General features: G+C 35.9%; 3 protein-coding genes across 7 annotated transcripts; 1 reads left to right on the plus strand and 2 right to left on the minus strand.

The window, feature by feature from the left end:
- Positions 1 to 761: 761 nt before the first annotated feature.
- On the minus strand, positions 762 to 3,674 carry LOC100117328 (HD domain-containing protein 2). Its single transcript, XM_001601551.6, has 4 exons — positions 3,427 to 3,674; positions 2,871 to 2,995; positions 2,508 to 2,676; positions 762 to 2,357 (listed from the first exon to the last, which is right to left on the minus strand). The coding sequence occupies exons 1-4, from the start codon at positions 3,487 to 3,489 to the stop codon at positions 2,127 to 2,129; spliced, it is 588 nt and encodes a 195-aa protein (XP_001601601.2). The 5' UTR covers positions 3,490 to 3,674; the 3' UTR covers positions 762 to 2,126.
- A 711-nt stretch (positions 3,675 to 4,385) lies between these two features.
- LOC100680436 (activator of basal transcription 1) lies at positions 4,386 to 6,243 on the minus strand. The gene is made up of 3 exons (XM_031931342.2): positions 5,123 to 6,243; positions 4,825 to 5,017; positions 4,386 to 4,733 (listed from the first exon to the last, which is right to left on the minus strand). Exons 1-3 carry the CDS (start codon positions 5,412 to 5,414, stop codon positions 4,454 to 4,456), a joined length of 765 nt encoding a protein of 254 aa, XP_031787202.1. The 5' UTR covers positions 5,415 to 6,243; the 3' UTR covers positions 4,386 to 4,453.
- On the plus strand, positions 5,970 to 17,248 carry LOC100679883. Of its 5 annotated transcripts, none has more exons than XM_008205007.4 (13): positions 6,312 to 7,074; positions 7,378 to 7,510; positions 7,651 to 7,911; positions 7,993 to 9,300; positions 9,393 to 9,833; positions 10,115 to 10,192; positions 10,343 to 10,473; positions 10,569 to 10,981; positions 11,084 to 11,298; positions 11,682 to 12,113; positions 12,176 to 12,318; positions 12,539 to 15,142; positions 15,948 to 17,248. In XM_008205007.4, the coding sequence occupies exons 2-13, from the start codon at positions 7,387 to 7,389 to the stop codon at positions 16,419 to 16,421; spliced, it is 6,624 nt and encodes a 2,207-aa protein (XP_008203229.1). In that variant the 5' UTR covers positions 6,312 to 7,074; positions 7,378 to 7,386; the 3' UTR covers positions 16,422 to 17,248. The 5 variants fall into 5 exon arrangements, with proteins under 5 accessions (XP_032456496.1, XP_008203229.1, XP_008203228.1 ...); XM_008205006.4 differs by having other exon boundaries at positions 6,946 to 7,074; positions 11,661 to 12,113; XM_008205008.4 differs by lacking the exon at positions 10,115 to 10,192 and having other exon boundaries at positions 6,946 to 7,074; positions 11,661 to 12,113.
- Positions 17,249 to 18,250: the final 1,002 nt, after the last annotated feature.

Here is an 18,250-nt window from a genome sequence, read left to right on the forward strand (position 1 = left end):
TGAGGAAAGGCCATAAAACTCGCACAAGAAAAGCCCTTGAGAAACAGCTGCTCTGCTGAGTGCGTCACGAGCGCGTTCAAGACGTGATTCAAAGAGGATAAACACATTGAAATGTGATAAGTATCCGATGACCAACACGTAAAAATTGCATTTAGGTAAGGCTTGAGAGAAAACGATTTTCTTTCTCTTAAGCGTAACTACAAAGGCTCGTTGTATGCCATCGACATAAATGCTTTTCTTTTTTCTTAATGACGTATACGCGTCTATAAATACTATACTTACTCGAATGCTTAAAAAAAAATCGCACATAGTCTACTAACAAACATCTCATGAAGTAGCCACATCAGGTTTATGTAAAATCGACACGAATCCTCTCAACGAATTCAACGCGTGTATGTACATCGTCACTGGAAAGTCAATACGCTAATTAACAAACAAAGCCTCATTCGAAAAAATGCAGTGGGTGCGGATGGGCCGCGACGTACATAGTTCTCCGCGCCCCGAAAAAAAATCGTATTCATAGGTCTATAGTAAACGCTCGATTGAATCCCGGGACATTGTTTCGACCTTCTCGCTAGTTCGCGGTAATTACCTGACAATCAAGCGAACTGCCTACGTGTCTACGAAATGCAGCAAATTTTTTGGATTCGATTTGATAGCGTGTGAACTTTACTGTTATTTGTGTTATATTTGTATGTGTTAGTATGTAGAGAAGAAGAGGTTTTCTTTTGAATGAATGGCTGCTGAAATAGTCATAGAGATGTGTACAAAAAACAATATATTTTATTGATAAGTTTTTACATGACTTTGTCATTCTTCGATGGTCTTTTCTCTCGTTATTCTATAAACGCATATGACTAAAGAACTTATGTATCTGTCACGTATCACTTCGTTAAGACTTATACTTACAATAAATATAATACACACTCTTTTGTTTCATATATTACTTTTTAAAATTTGTATAGGCTTTCACTCTCTGATACTTTATTCTAAGACCTTGTTTCAATTATCATGATTGTTGATTTTTATATAAGCTTTATATACATATATATATATATATACGACTTTTTCAATTGATCTAATGGCGTGAACAAATGTTAAAAATTATTGTAAGAACACGCCTACGTATGAATAAAATTTATCTTTTAAATATTAGTTTGTACGTTTTTTCATAATCCATTGCATTTACTTTATGTACATTTGACTTTCTTTAAAAAATAATGAAAACAGTAGTGGGTAAAAACATAATAAAAATTTTATCAAATGATTGTAACGTAACTTTTTTTGCGAAAATCAATCAACGCAGATGTACGAGCAACGGTATTTTAATAATTTTTATTTAACTAAACGAAATTTTTATCATTTTCTATCTATAAGCTTATGCTATGTATAGGTGTACGGTCGCATTGAAATTCTAACAATGCTACATCGAAACTATGATTTTTTTTATAACAAGTAATACATTAAATTAAAAAAGTAACGTATAAAATAAGCCGCTTTAAGCAAAAGTTAACTGTTTTACAACTTTATCGTATCGACTACATTTAAAACAAAACTTTTATTATAACACGAACATACGTGTTATTTCATTCCCGGCTAGTTATTTAATGTTGTGACGGATTTGATTATTAATATTGCTGTTGAATAATACATCAAAATTAAGAACTTACGCTTAATTTTAAATACTGTTTGCATTATCTCATAATATTAATAATCGTTAATCGAGTATTGCCATTTATCATATGCTACTATATGATTGAAAAAATATTTCTCTAGACTAAGCGGTAATAAATTAAATATATTAAATACTTTTATAAAATTGTTTTCTATTTGTGTTGATATATACTTCAGTACTAAGAAAATTTGGTGAATCATCACATATTAATAAATTAAGATTGACAAGTACACAAAATTGAAAAAACGTCTAGACAATATCCTACTGATAAATTAACTTACATATTTTTTTAAAATAAGTTTTAACCGTTAAACAGAATGATGCTTGTCATCAATTTTTTAGTTTATCATTATCGCCTTGCAATAATGCGGCATTACGTTTATAAAAAACTCTCTTAATTTATATATATTTATTTTTAGTTAAATCTTATCTAGTCTACTTAAAGGGTACGTCAATTACCGTTAGCCAGGGTCTTGGAGAGTGCTTCTCGTTGACTGTTAATTTCCCTCACAATGTCACCAAGGAAAGGATCCTTGATTTTTTCCTGGGTGTTTGTAAAAAATTCCTGTAGATGCCCAGGGCTATTATCACGTTTTTCGTACTCAAATGCTTGCATTAATAGATCTATTCTGTCCAAATCTTTCACGTAACAGGCTTCAGCAGATTCTTGCTTCTCATATTCCTAAAAATTTGTAGAATGATTATTATTTTAATACAAATTTATTTGAATCAAAAGAAACGGAACAAGAAATTCTCTGATCGCAAAAATAATCAAAAAGCTGTCATTAATAATTACGATACAAATATACATAGAATACACAAAGTTTCTTACTCTAAACAATTTGAGCATTTCAGCTCCCCTGTCTCCAAGATTTTTACAAATCTTTTCCATTGCTTCATCTTCCATCCTGTGCTTATCTTCTGGTGATACACCGCAGTGTGGGGTGATATCACCAACAATGCACTCCGCCAAGTCATGGACTAATGCCATCTCAATCAATCTGAAAATGAGGTAATTTTATTTACATGTACTTTATATATTTCTTATCTATTCAACATTGATATGAATGGCATTTTTTAATATACATTGCTTTTATACTCAATTTAAAAAAAGAATTTTTAACATTATTCTTACACAATAATTCTGTGAATTCATTGCACTGTAATAATTTTTAACAATACATTAAAAACTTACTTTGATTTGTCTAGGTTCTCTTTAGGGTCAACTAAGAAGGATAACATAGCCATTCTGTACATGTGACCTGAAATAGTTTCAGGGTCAGGAACATTTCTAATCACCCAGCCTGTCCTTTTCAGGTGCTGAAATAAATAAAATAGTTAGATGTCAGTTCAAGAAGTAACACACAGCATGAGCTTCAACACAATGACAGTTATTTGTCACTCTGTGTTTTTGTCTTTTTCAAGAACAAAGCCTTTATCTGTTTTAGATTGAATTTCATTGATTATTATAAGCTGATGAGCTTTGTGTCAAGATAATATATGTTTATGTCGAAAAAACTAACCTGCAACAACAAGCGCGCATAGTTTCGTGTTGTTATTGGAATTAAATTACGTAAGTTTCGCGTGTTAAACAACGCGGAAAAAAGATTGAGAAAATCTTAAGTTATACATTGAGCAACGTCATAAAACTGCACATTATACGAAGAAAAGTTCACGAAATTGGCACACCGCATTCCATAGTTTACTATTTTTACAGCCCAAGGAAGAGGTCAGAAAATCGTGTTACTCACCTTCAATCTGCCGATAAGCTCCATGAATTCCATCATCTTTTTCACGTCCATTTTGGAGTTCATTATTCGAAAATCTTGAAAGACAGTTCGACGTCCACACTAAGCGGGAGCAGCTGAAAGACTGTTGTCGACTGTGGGCCCGCAACGAAACAAACGTCAACTTTCACGCACTTCTCCGTTCGATCCCCTTATACTTATGCGCCTCCTCAAAGAGTTCAGGCCCCCCACCAGACACGCATTTTGCTGCTGTATATACATATATATATATATATATATATATGTATACACGTGTATATATGCGCATGCCTGCAGAAATGAGATTACCGGATGTCGCCATGTTTAAAAGCAAGTTTTATGTAGCTTTAACTTTACAAGTTGATGTAGTTTACAGCGAGATAGACGTTTGACACGTTATTATAGCGTGAATGAGTGTAAAATTTTTTGAATGCAGAATAGCTGTGGGCGTGATCACTGCGTGGCAGGGTCATGAAACTTCTTTATATATAGCTTGTCTGTATAATAGGTATGCAGCATATGAGCGGAAGCTTGTGTTTGAAAAACTGTGAGCCAATCAGTGCAAGGCGCAAAACATAAAACTAATGATACTCTTCGGCAACTTACTCTAGATTTTTGTTTAATTAGATAAAGATACAGTATATTTAAATGCAAATTGGCTTGAATATTACAATTTTAAAAGAGTCATAAACCTGTTTGCTTCTCAATGCATATTCTATTAGTTGATGTTATTGACCCCTACGCACAAGAAATTTAATATATTTGCATGTTTTATTTAGCCTTTTAATAAAAAACAGAAAGCCTGCAGCGTTCTGAGTATTAAATTCTATAAAATTAAAGCAAAACTATGAAGGTCCTGACTATACCCAGACAAAAAATAGAAATAAAAAAACTAAATATAGTTTTATAATCATTAAGTAGAAATGAATCATCAGTAAACAATATTAGAATATAAAAATTTATCATCATTTCAATCAAACTATGTACAAAACTTAATGCAACAACTTTATTACTATCCAAACAACGATTTGAGGAACTCTGTTCTGTCTTCATCTTGCAGTTGATTCTTCTTCTTTCTGATCTCCATATCTGTTTCTCTCTGCTTGATTTCGGGCATGACAAAGTTGGAAGATTCACCTTTCTCTGCTCGCATTTTCAGTTTCTTGCTTCTATCAACATTGTAAGAGAAGAAGTTCACTTCTCTCTTTGCCTGGGCAATTTCAGCTCTTAACCTTTGCTTATGAACCGCTCTCTCATATGCTAATCGTTCGCTGAGATGAGTCCACTTGAACCTGCAACGTTTACAAGTCAGATTATACCTCATTAAGTTAATAAACTAGAGTTGAGTAGTCTAGCATTCAAACAAGTACATAATTTGCTTGCCTGGGTAAATATTTTATGTTCCATATAACATCATAAAATCTGCTCTTTTTTCTTGTTGAAATTTGTGTATTATTCAACGTAGCTGCAACAAATTTGGCCACTTTTTTGCTCTCAAATTCAATCCATCCTTCTGTGAAGTGCTTGGCTGGAGTTTTCCTCTTCTTTTTCTTCAATTTTTTCTTATCCTCTAATTCTGTTAAATGAGAAATAGTTAGTCAAACGCATTCTTTTGGAGGTTATATTTATCAACATTTATACCCATTATTACTGAGGATCTACTATGCAAAAATCAAATTACCACTGTCAGCAAGCTGCAGATACACACGGCCAATCTCTCCGTAGGCGGAAAATATTTCACGAATTTTAGTAACGTTCATATATCGTGGTATTGTTGACAAGTAAATAATGCCCCTTTTCTTCTTCTTCTCCGGTTTGGCTAACATCTTTTTTCTGTTCACATTTTCTTCCTCGCTTTCTTCCATGTTCTGGTCTTCTTCGGTTTTTTCATTTTCTTCGCTTTCCACGCGTTCTTCCACCGAATCCTCGTTGTTTTTATTTTCCGAAATAACTTTTCCACGTTTTTTCGCCATTTTTCAACAACTTTGCAGGCATGTGTGGACAGACTGCCAGGACCAGGTTTATACCGCGTCTGCTAGTTTATGCTGCGCTTTGAATGCGCATGCGCGCAGTGTGGCGCGCTGCTTAAAAATGAAAATTAAACAAAGGAGAGAAGCAGAGTGTATTCTATATCATATTATGCTCTGTGATTGTAATATCCACCAACCACTACTTAATTGTGCGCTTCTTGAAGAAAAAAAAAAAAACGATCATGCGATCTGACTATTGCCTTTAAGCCTCAAAAACTTGCACATTTGAAGTTATTATATAAAAATTCATTGCAAAGATAAGCAAATGCCTAATTTTTAACTTCTATAAAAACCTTGTAAATATGTATTATATTTTGGGCTTTCGCGCAGTTTACTTCACAATTCACATCAGCTTCATACAAGTCCGCAGTTCACACAACAATATACACTTATATACACGGTGCGAGCAGCTCGCGAGCTGGACAAAGCGCGGGACGATGCGCGCGCCAAAGCGCGGCTCGCCGCGACTAATCGACTATAGCGGTAAAAAACGGCGGCAGTCGAGTTCGGGCCTCGTTCTACACCGGAGTGTTTTAAGCGTACACTATATAGTTGGATCTCTCGAAACGCGTGATAAAAAAAAGCGCGCGCTCTTGCCCGCGATGTCGATCGCGCGGGCAACCCCTCGAAGGAGCTGTTCACGCGGCTAACTGCTCCGACTCCCGGCCAATAGTGGAAGGAAATAGTCGCGTTATCTAGTCGCCTCGTACTATACCCGTATCACCGCCGAGTGCGTAAAAAAGCTGCATCTCTCGCGCTAACACAATCTCTCACTCACATATATATATATATATATATATATACACACATATATACGGACGCAGTTCAGAGGCTAAATAAGATGGCGGATGGCCAGCTCCGCGACTACTGCAGCGGGCGGATGGCGATCGCGGGGCTTGTTTACTCGGTGTTGAGTCGAGCCGAGGAGTCCGAGACGTGTCATTGCGGCGTCCCGACGTCCGAAAGCCGTTGACTTAGAGGTGTAACGAGTCGAACAATCTTTTCCAAGTTCAGCAGAGTGTAGTGGCCACTGACCCCTTCGAGAGCGGTGGGGCAGTTTACGCGGGAAGGAAGTGCGGGTGAGCACGTTTCGCCGACGTAAAGCCAGAAGCTTCGTGTTACGCTTACGTCTTCCTCTAGGATATCGTTCTCCGAGAACACTTTGCTAAGTAAGCTTCGCGCACGTCTATCACGACTCCGTTATCAGTCTGCCTTTAAGCGCTGATTGGCCGTAAAAACGTATACACTCCAGTTTGGACTTGATGTATAGGAAAACCAGAAAAGACAGTTGGGTTTCTTTGTTTGTATATTTCTCTTCCTACTGTACAAACGCGGGCATTTCTGTGTGTAAATAGTTGTATTGTACTAATAAGTAGTCGTTGCGTTCGTATAATTGTTGTTGTACATACCTGTGAGTGGGAAATCATAAGCCAATGGATCATCGTTGTGAGAATTAACATTTTGGATGCTTTTGGAAGAATCAAGCTGTAGTATGATTTCTAAATTTCTACGTTGAAGATGTTTTTATTACAAGGATTGTACCAATGCTGATGCATAGATTTGCCAACTGGACTATTTAGGATGTTCAACGAGTAAAAAAAACGTATGTTTTTCTTTATCTTTATTACTGGTTATTTAACAAATTTGCTTTGTAATTCATGCTTTACTCGTGAGATAATTACGTAAGAACAATACCATTTCATTATTTTGTATAGTTTCGATATGCTTTATTATTTGTGGAATTCCTTAAGTGTTATTCGAGTCATTAACCAATAAGAATCAATATTTACTACAATGAATTCAAGGTTTTTTTTGTATAACATGAGTAGAATAAATTTCAATTTTAATCGTAGGAAAGAATACTAAAACTTTTTATAATTTGAGACATGTTTTATATGATTTTTAGGGTCAAATAATGTCTAGTTCATACATTGTGGAGCCCCAGGAGGGTGCTTCCAAAAAAGATGATACCCTTATCTTAATGGTTAATGACAACGGTGTCATTTCTGTGGATCAAGATACATTACAAAATCTCATACGTAAGTACTGTTTCATCATTATTTAAAATCATTCAAAACTCAATTCTATACTTATATCCCAGTAATTTGGTATTTATCATTCATTTTAGCATGTAATTTAATTGTTGTTTGTTATATTAAAGTTTTTATTGTTTTTACAGTCAATCAGTCAAATGCTAATGTAAGTGTTGTGAGGTTAGGTCAAACTGATAATGATGCTGCAGAAGGAAATATTACTTTGACTGTTGATCCACCTCCGTTTGTAGCATCAGAATCAAATGTTGCAAACTCAGCAGCCGATCCAGCTGGATTGGTTGATCCTTTCATGGAAATGGATCCTGAGCAGCTAGAAAGACTAGAAACTGCTCTACAAAGTGAAGAAGCCAAGCAAATACTTGGTGAAAATGTCACCGCTATGCTTGGTGAGTTTGAACATACATACCTTTGCAGAGGATCATTAATCTCCTTATCTATTTTAATTAATTTTTTAAAACTATTTTTAGATATGTTAACAGTGGAAGAGCAACAAAATTCTATAAGATATAGCATAGAGTTAGATCATTGCTATACCAGCAGATTTTCTCCATCACAACCTAAGCCTGCAGATCCATTGCCAGACATGAGTTCATCTGACATGGATGATTCGATGTGTCTAGATTCTAACAAGTCTACAGTACCTATGATGTTGCCAGTATCTTCCGCTAATGTTAATAATACTTCAATCACGCCTATGAAACAGAAAGTGGCTTCGATACCTCCAAAGATAGTCAAACAGCCAGTTTCTTTAGGTGGCAGACCTCGAAGAGCTTCCACTGCAATGCAACCTATTACAACTACTCCAAAATCATCTATTAGTACAAATGCGCGAGCCTCAAATTTGGCACAAGAAAATAAGTCCAATACTAAAGATGTCAATGAGCCAGAGGACGACCAGTTATTTTCTTCTTCTTCTGAGTCATCCGAGTCGGAAGAGTCATTTAGCGATAGTGGCTTTGGCCCCAAACCTTTCAGAAAAGGTGTCAGAGCTAGAGGAGGTCGAAGAGGTCTCACTACTAGAGGAGGTAGCATGGCTGCTGCTCGTAGAAGAGGTTCCAACAAACACATGGATAGTGAGCAAGTCAGACGCTTGGATTTGGAAATGGCAGCTGCTGTTAATGCCATGAAGAGCCCCGAAAAAGAAGACAAGTCAGAGAAGCACAGTCCTGGTAAAGTGAAAAAGCCTTTGAAAACATTTGGGGGTAAAAAGAAAGAAGATGGACCTACACCATCCACCTATGTTAATGAATCACCACCTGTGGAGCCAAACGTTATACAAACAACGAATCAAGTGAAAGCAAATTTAATAAGTGCTAACATGTTTAAGGGAGATATGATCCTTACAAAACCAGGCCAAGATCGAAATAATCAAAAAGTAGTATACATTCAAAAACAAGTAGCAATGAGCCCAAATGATATGAAAGCTTTAGGCATTAAAAAGCAGGTGATGATTCCAAAGAGTAAATTAATAACGTCACAGAATTCTAAAGTTCCTATGGCTAAAGATGCAAAAGCGATATCATCGCCAGCTACTGTTAAAGGAGTAACAGGAAATGTACAACCGGCAACTTTTGCTCAAACCGTTACACCAATGGAAGTTCAAATGGATACAACGCAACACCAAGCACAGATGCAGAAAACAGTTTCACCAACAGTTATTAAAACCAAATCAGTGGAACTCAAAAAGGAAAAGAAGAAAACTGAACCAATTTCTGAAACTCCAGTGCAAGCTGTTGAATCCACCAAGCCAGTGGAAATAAAAACACCTGCTACTGGTAAAAAATAAAAATCATTCTAAAATATCCAATTCATTAAAATTTTTAATATTATTTATTTATCTGCATCAATAATGTTACATTTTTTACAGTGGCGAAAAAAGTTGTTAAAAAGGAACATCGAAAATCCGATCCACATGTCGTCGAAGCTCTTGGTCCTGCTTTATTCTCAACTCCAGATATAATTCGTCGTGTGGGTTCAACTGAATCCAAAGTTCCAGATAGCCCAGTCACAACAACACCCACAAATCTATCAGCAGTTATCAATAATGCAAACATAAGTACTCCCGGAGTTAGTACAGCAAGTATTCCCACTGTTGCAACTCCATCTTTAAGTACTGCAATATCACCTATAAATGCAGCTGGTATATTGCATGAGCCAATGGATACAAACATTTCGGCGACCGATTCTACAAATGATGGTCTTGCTAGACTTGATACTAATGCATCTTTACTACCAGAAAGTTTAGAGGATGATAAAATGGATAGCAAAGCTGCTATAGCAGAGTTGCTTCAACCAGCCTTAGAAGCCGGTAAGTGCAATGTTAGAATTATATTTGGATTGATTAGTATTATCTTCATTAGATGATGATGGCAGACTTAAATTTTGATAAAGTGGCCTGCAACAATCAATGATGTAAAATGTAAATTATTAATTGAAATCATCTAATTAAGAAAAATAATGAATTCTGATCTATGTAAACGTGTACAACGCTTCATATTTTCCATTATTTCTGCTTGGAGTGCTCTATATCTTGGTTTCATTTATAAATTTTGAGTTAATGTTGGCCGAATTTTCATTATTTTTCGTTAGCGTCAAAACCATCTCCATCGAAGGAAATGCCTCCATCAATGGAACAAAATAGTAGTTCAAAACATGTTGTTTCTGAGAGTAAGTCTTTAGTTTCTGTTTCTATAGAAGACTGCTGCAATTTTTTTCTGTTTACTTTTCTCTCTTGTAATCATTAGTTTTACAATCCTTGTTAAACCAGGATGTGAATTTGATTTATTGTTGCAAATTATCATATTTACTATACTTAAGGTGGAATTGAAGGTGATGATCATTTATTGGCGACGTTGGGAATGGAAGCTGCCAAACAAATACCAAATGATGAAGAGTTATTAGCTGAAGCATTACTGTTGCAAGAAACGCTCGGCGTCGATTTGGATCATGTAAGTTATGTTAATTTAATGAATAAAGAAGAAAGGCAACGCTATTGTTTTGGTTTCTAAATATTGTGACATTGATTTCAATCAAATGGATTCAGAGCGGACTGGTTGATCCAACGCCGGAAATACCTGATTCAATCTTGTCTTCTCCTATAATGGAACCTCCCCCAGTGGTACCGTCTACTATAAAAGCTGCAGAGCCTATGCCAATTGCTCCTCCCGTACAAACTCCTGTTTCCGCAACACCTCTGGCACCTTCAACGCCCGAAATGAAATCGGAATCAACAGTGAAAAAGGATTCAAAACCAATTCAAATAGTGCGTCATGGACGAGTAATTACACTACCACCAATAGAGGCGCCCGCAACTCGAAGTAAGAGGTTGCAAGCAAAGACTGATAATCAACAGCCCGACGTTGCACAAGCCAAAGTTGAAAAGAAACCACAAGTCCAGCAGCACCATCAACAACAACTTAAAGTCAAACCAATTGTCATCAAAACGGAAAGATCTTCGTAAGTTTCTTTTTGTACACAATTTTTAGAAAAACGTTTATATTTCCTGTTTTTTTTATGAATTTTCCAAATATGTGTATAAACGGTAACTTAATATTCCAGGAGGACACCTTCTCACGTTAGTTTACAAAAACAAGACATGATCTACGACATGGATGACGATGACGAGGAAGAGGAAGCTAATTCTGATTCTGAAGATGATCCAAATAGATTATGGTGCATATGCAGACAACCCCACAATAACCGATTTATGATTTGCTGTGACATATGCCAGGACTGGTTCCACGGAAAATGCGTCAATGTTACAAAAGCAATGGGTATGTAGATTAAAATTTTGTTTCTATTCCGCTTTAATCGTTATCACATTTTCATTTCATTCTTTGCAGTCTTTACGTATTCTCATGAAATCAATATACCGAACTATCTGCTTAATCGAAATCTACACTGCTTTTGCTATTTTTCTTGCATGAATAAAATCATCTTTTACTCTAAAAAGCAATTCTTTTCTTGCAATTCGCACGTCAGCTTATATGCTTGATTGGAAATAAATAATGAAATATTAATATAAAATATAAACATAATCAATTCATTTTCAAGACAGAGTAATCATCATCAAAATCCACTAGTTATAAGGAAAAAATTTTGCTGAAGTGAATTTTTTATTAAATCTTGAACGTAGTTTTATCTTTACTTTCAACAGGTGAAGACATGGAAAATAAAGGCGTTGAGTGGGTTTGTCCTAATTGTAAAACGAAAAAGAGTGAGGAGAGCAAGCCGAAATCTACTGCAAGGAAGCAAAGGCATAGTACGGATTCAACAGCCAGTGAGCGTAGTCGAACTCTGTCAGTTTCCAACACTTCCACTAGTGACGGGAAAGTTACTTCCAACACTGGAAAAAATTCAGGTGCTTCAGCGGGTGTGACACATTGTGTGGTTTGCAAAAAGGAAGCAAGGAAATCAAGTATCTATTGCTCTGACGCATGTATTTTGGCACATGCCGAAAAGACGTCTACACAAGATAAGCCAACTCCTAGCCCACAACCAGTTAAGACTCCGAAAGCTGACACGTCGAAATCAAAAGCAGATGTCAGAGTAGTCGTCTTTGATAAAAAGACTGGCAACGTTTTAACAGGTAAGCATCTTAAATGATTGATTTTTAACAACGTCCATTGTTTAACTAACTGTTTCTTATAGGTTCAAATGCTCCAACGGCGTCAAATTTAAAAGCATGGCTTAAGGAAAATCCCTCGTATGAAGTAGTTAAACCTAATAATGCAAATACAATACAACTGGGAGGAAAGACTTTCACGGCTATACAAACCCAAGGGATTAAGACTGTACGTCGTCCAGACTTTATATACATAACTAAAAAAAGCAAAAACAAAAGCAGAAGCAAAAATAAATTCTAATGAAATTGAATATTTAGTAGATACTCATTAATATCACTACAACGTATTGCTGTTATAGCAACTACTTATTTACTTAATTTATTTATACAAATATTTTGAATAGTATTCAGTTTTTGTTAATTTTATGCTTTGATCCAATTTTTTTTAGAATAAACCGCTTCAGGGCAAGACGTCAGCTCAAGCCAAAATGGTGTACTCGAAAGTAGCTGGTTCGAAACAAACAGTTCTGGCTCCGAGTACGAAGAAGACTGTACTTACGATGGACACACTACCGGGACGAGCAACAGCCTCACCGCAGCATCGACCAAAACAGAATGCAGTTGTCACTCCTTATAAGACCCCCACGTCAAACTTAAAACAAACGACGATTAAGTCTGTGGTACAACCTAATCAGCAGCAACAACAACAGCAAACGCCTCAAAAACCAATTGCAGCCTCGACGCCTAAAGTCGTTTCTGTAAAGAAGCCAGCAGAACCGAAGCCGTCTACGTCTCAACAAAAACCGGTGCAATCGCCAAAGGAGCAGATAGCAACGAAAACTCCACCGCCTAGAAAACCTGAAACAGAACCTATAAGATTAACTGTGAGAAAAACTTTGGCAGAGTTACTAACATCGCGTGTCAAAGAAGCAAACGATCTCGCTATAACTGAAGAGGAAATATCGGAGCTAGCTTTGCAGATTGAGCTCGAGATGTTTAAGTTTTTCAAAGATACTGGTCAAAAGTATAAGTCGAAGTATCGCAGTCTTGTTTTTAATATCAAAGACACGAAAAATTTAACTCTTTTCCGAAAAATCGCCGATCGTTCACTGTCGCCTGCTGCTGTTGTCAAGCTCAGTCCCGACGAGATGGCGAGCCAAGAATTAGCAGAATGGCGCGAAAAAGAAAATAAGCATCAGCTTGAAATGATCAAAAAGAACGAACTAGATTTGATGGCTCAAGCCAAATCGATAGTCGTGAAAACGCATAAAGGGGAGCAGATAATAGAAAATGCTGGCGCTATTGATAGTATCGATCCCAAAACGTCAGTTCAAGACATTGTTACGGCGTTAAATAGCGGCGATTCTATAAGTTCTACAATGGAAGAAGATAAGCTAAAAGAGGACAATCTTTTAGATGAATCAAAGAAGCCGAAAACTCTTGAAGACGAAAAGAAGAAAAAGGAGAAAGACCGCGATAGAGACAAGCGACGTGGCAGATCACGTGATAGGGACAGCAGTCATAAACGCGATAGAAGCCGACATAAACATAGTAAAGACAGGGATCGAAGTAGAGATAGAAAATCAAAGGGAAAGCACAAGGATAGAGACCGCACGCGAGAAAAGGATCACGACAAGAGCAGGGGCCGCGACAGGAAAAAGGATAAAGACAGGGACAAGGACAGAAAAGATAAGCATAAAAGAAGTCGAAGTAGTTCAAGGAGTCATAGTAAGAGCAGACACAAGGAACACAAAGACAAGCACAAGAAAGATGATGAGAAGAAAAAGGAAGGCTCTAAGATTGATGGAGTCGGTATGGAAAAACCAATTGAGGATAGACTGTGGAGGCATATTGAAGAGGAGACAACGACTAATACTCTTGATGGCAACGAATCTGATATCTCAGACAGAGAACCAAGTTCTACCGTCACGATTAAGACACCCGACATTAATGAAGAGCTCGACAGGGAGATCGATAGAGAACTTGAAAAAGAGATTGACAAAAGCGCTAAGCTCGCCAACGAGTCTGCATTAGCGACGACTGCCAAGGGCTCTATAACCGTCTGGAGAGGCTTCGTTTATATGGCTGACGTCGCCAAGTTTTTTGTGACTGCGCAAAATGTTAGTGGTAACTCCAAGGAATTCTTAGAAGGTCTACCCGAGACTTTTGATGTTGTAGGCAGGATAAGTCCCAGCATTGTATGGGAGTACCTCGCCAAAATGAAGAAAAGCGGAACAAAGGATATCTTAATTATCAAACTTACGGCTACCAACGACGAAGAGAAGATTCCATACATTACTCTTTACAGCTATCTCAACAGTCGCAATAGACTTGGAGTTCTAGGCACAATATCTTCTCAAATCAAGGACTTTTACATTGTACCCTTTTCACACGGTAGTAAGTTGCCGCCTGTACTACTACCGTTAGATGGTCCGGGCTTGGAGGAAAACCATCAACATCTGTTGCTGGGTATCATTGTGGTGCATAGAAGCAAGAAACGAGTGGTAACTAATCCGTCGTCGTTGACACCTATGCCTGCCAAAATAGCCAAGAAGGAACCGCTACAGATTGGTGAAAAAAACTACACGCCACCAGTTACATCGCATTTACTAGCTGGATCAAGCATTAAGGATGAGAGTATGACGCCACCAAGTTCCCCAAGGGCTAGTATAAGTCAAGTCAGGATAGTAACTCAGGAGGTGAAGCAGAGCTTCTCAATTATATCGAAAGTAGTACCTGAGCTTTCTTCCAAGATAACGCTTGAGTCGTCATCATCATCCGACAAGATGCAATTAGACGACGACGAGCCTTACAGTCCAGGTGAACCTGTCGATATTGTGCTTGAGGACGACGAAGATGCACTTTCATCATCCTCAAGTCTTAAACCTGCTGGTCTTGATGCTGTTTCTATCGCTACCACCACCACGCCGATCAAGAGCCCGTCTCAGCTGCAGCGCGAGATGGAGGAGGTCAGCAGGCAAATTGAGGAAGAAAAGATGCAAATACAGAATATAAGCTCGTCTTTTCTCAGCGAAGCTTCAACGACTCTGCCGGTGAGAGACTTACCCAACGGGGCCTAAAACATTCTCTAGTTCGTCTACATTATCTGTAGCATCTTTGTTCTCTCAACGTATGCCCTGTAAATAAAAGATTTCAACTACACCTTTTCCACTATTCCGTTTCCAAACTAATATCCTGCATCCCTAACAGCTGTAAAAGCAAAATGCTGTCGATTCCTCAAAATAAAACATTCAAAGATAGAACAAACTCCTACATTCACACCTTCATTGTACACCTTTGACTTTGTGATGACATCCAGGCTGTGATTATCCATCTGTGATATATACTTTGCTTTATTGACTAATAAATACAACATTTTTAAACCTTAAGTTCATTTGCTTATTTTTGATTAAAGATTTCTAAATCATAATCTGAATATAAAACGTGTTTTACAATAAAATATGTTATGCATAAAATACGAACCAAGCAATTCCAAATGCTTGATCTATTTTAGATCTGCATGCATGTGTATATGTGTGTATATATATATATATATATATATGTATACTTGTATGTATACATGTGTACATACACACACACATATATATATATACATAAAAATAGATATATACATAAAAACATTTTCAATACGATAAACTCTTGATCATATCTAAAGGTGAAATCGACTTTTTTGTTAAACTCAGCTATAAGATTATATAAAATTTTGAAAATAAATTGTCACATTGATTATTGCCTACAAATAAATACTGGAAAATTATAAGGTCGAAGGAATCCATAGTTTTACAAGTTCTAATAAACATTTGATTTGTTCAATTAAAATGTAAATTATGATTTCAGGGTTTGGGACTCGATCCTCCAGACAATTCTGAAGTCTACAGTCCTTCGGATGCAAGGTCCTTTACTCCACCGCCTCAGGGTATCCCAAAACTGACACAGCCAATTTTGGATAAAGTTTCTAATATCATGATTCCACCAAATCTGCAAGAGATTTTAGCTAATGTCAAGCGACAAGAAAGTACAAAGGTGGACCCGTATCTTCCATCGAAGCCAAGTGCAACCTTTCTGACAACAGCTAATTCAGCAATGTACCAAAATCCAGAGAAATATTCTCCAACGTACAGCAAAACATCCAATGTGAACACTGAAGTGCAATCTTCTCCACGAAAAGAGACTAAAAGTACTTTGAGTTCTTTGAGTGATGCTGATTTATGCAGAAAAGCTGAAGAAGAACTGGCTGCATTGGCTGCAGCATCAGCTCCAACAGTTGCATCGAGTGTACCATCATCCCAGTCACCAGCTCATTCAGAATAATCTCCATCTGTAACTTCATTTGACACACATCGGTTTAGTGTATATTGCAGTGATGAGTTCGTGAACAAACATTGGTCAATGTAAAAAGAAGAAACTAATTTTTAAATTTATTGTCCTGCATACAAAAGATAGGCAGACTATATCTAACTCTGTGACTGTAAATTACAGTGCGTCGGTGTATGGAAAAATATTAGATTAGCATTATTATTATTATATAAATAAAAATAAGAGTTTAATTTTTATGTTATATAAACATTTTCATAAATTCTAACTTTTGTTTTTTAATTTTTCTTTTGTATTTGAAAAAACACATTGTCAAGTAAATCAGTTATTGAACTTAGTAATATAAGTAGAATTGATAAGCATTTCTATTGTACATACATACATACTAAGAAATAGATATTGCTTAAAGGTTAATTTGAAAACTTTTGAAGCATTTTGTAGAAAGAATTACTTTTTCTGAATCCTTCGATTAGTGTACTATATTCTGTAGTTATTATTAACAAAGTCCAGGTAACTTGCACTTAAAATCTTTGTTTGAATGATTGTATGAATGGTATACAATAGCATGAATCAAAACATCACTTGACATAAAAATAGTTGCATATTAACGACGCAATAGAAAAACAATTTTATGTTTGATAATTATAAACTATTTACACCGTAAATTCAATTTCATAAAAACAGGTCATGTATGCGTGATTTTTAATGTGTAATATCTACTGACTAATTTGAAAAACTTAGTTTATTCACTGTAAATTGACTGTAAAAAATTTTTTATTTTAACTTGGAACATGATTAATAAATACGAAAATGAATCAACTAGATCCATGATGCTTTATTTTTTGTCCCAACTCCCAACCTCCAGCCTAGACTTAAAAAAGAGCTTTTTGTATAAGGTGATGAAAATAATTCACAAGTACTATATGTACATATTTAAAAAATGATATCTTTTTAATATTTATTCTAAAGCCAAAATGTTCAAACAAACACAAAATCAATACATGTTTATAGTTTGCATACACAGAAAGATAAAGCACCTCCATTAATTATTTTACATACATACATACATGATACAAGTAACCGAGTAATTCTATCATATGTGACACGTTAAATTTCTTTTCTTAATTTGCTAAGATAAAAGTTCGTAAATACTTAACACGCGTACGATACGGAACTCACATAAAATCAGTATAACATTATCCGGCAGACTTTGACCCATAATGTTCGACCGCAGTGCCTCCTACAATTTACAGTTGTCCGATGTTATATATCGCTCGATCAAGACCAAGATCTCTATATAGATACATCTGTATTTACCTATTTACAAATAATAAATATTTGAAATTATAGAAATGCAAAAAATGTAATCGTGACATCTGATATTTATGTAAGTATTACACTACTGACTTATCGTAGGCTGGCCTTAAAAAAGGTGTTCTATAATATATTATAATTCTCACGCGTATTTCATTGTTGTTAGTTGTCACCAAATTATTTTAACAAATGAAAATTCACTATAATTATGTAGTTGTTTCGTTTATAAACATTGCGATTAATAATGACGCAAAGTAAGTTTAAAGGCAAACGATTATAATAACTAAAAAAGTGAAGAACATGAATTTTTTGAAATCAATTAAAAATAAGGAAACACATTGTTTATTAACCAAAAAAATACAAGATATTCTTATTTATATTGTGGTATAATTTGTATCCTGTATATTTATTAGCAAACTCTTCTGCTGTTTGAATATCCAAATAGCCAACGTAAAAACCCAAAAACGCGAAGTATAAAAGACCGCGCGAAAGAAGTTCATACGTTGCCGAAA

This window comes from Nasonia vitripennis, chromosome 5 (genome assembly GCF_009193385.2).
Source record: "Nasonia vitripennis strain AsymCx chromosome 5, Nvit_psr_1.1, whole genome shotgun sequence".
NCBI classification, from domain to species: domain Eukaryota; kingdom Metazoa; phylum Arthropoda; class Insecta; order Hymenoptera; family Pteromalidae; genus Nasonia; species Nasonia vitripennis.

Excerpts from the sequence above, each read along its gene's own strand:
- LOC100117328 (XM_001601551.6), bottom strand. The coding sequence starts at position 3,489 with ATGAACTCCAAAATGGACGTGAAAAAGATGATGGAATTCATGGAGCTT. Across the intron at positions 2,677-2,870 it reads GAGAACCTAGACAAATCAAA|ATTGATTGAGATGGCATTAG; the intron begins GTAAGTTTTTAA and ends CCTCATTTTCAG. Across the intron at positions 2,358-2,507 it reads AAATGCTCAAATTGTTTAGA|GAATATGAGAAGCAAGAATC; the intron begins GTAAGAAACTTT and ends ACAAATTTTTAG.
- LOC100680436 (XM_031931342.2), bottom strand. The coding sequence starts at position 5,414 with ATGGCGAAAAAACGTGGAAAAGTTATTTCGGAAAATAAAAACAACGAG. Across the intron at positions 5,018-5,122 it reads TCTGCAGCTTGCTGACAGTG|AATTAGAGGATAAGAAAAAA; the intron begins GTAATTTGATTT and ends CTCATTTAACAG. Across the intron at positions 4,734-4,824 it reads AACATAAAATATTTACCCAG|GTTCAAGTGGACTCATCTCA; the intron begins GCAAGCAAATTA and ends TAAACGTTGCAG.
- LOC100679883 (XM_008205006.4), top strand. The coding sequence starts at position 7,387 with ATGTCTAGTTCATACATTGTGGAGCCCCAGGAGGGTGCTTCCAAAAAA. Across the intron at positions 7,912-7,992 it reads AAATGTCACCGCTATGCTTG|ATATGTTAACAGTGGAAGAG; the intron begins GTGAGTTTGAAC and ends AACTATTTTTAG. Across the intron at positions 12,114-12,175 it reads GACTGGCAACGTTTTAACAG|GTTCAAATGCTCCAACGGCG; the intron begins GTAAGCATCTTA and ends TGTTTCTTATAG.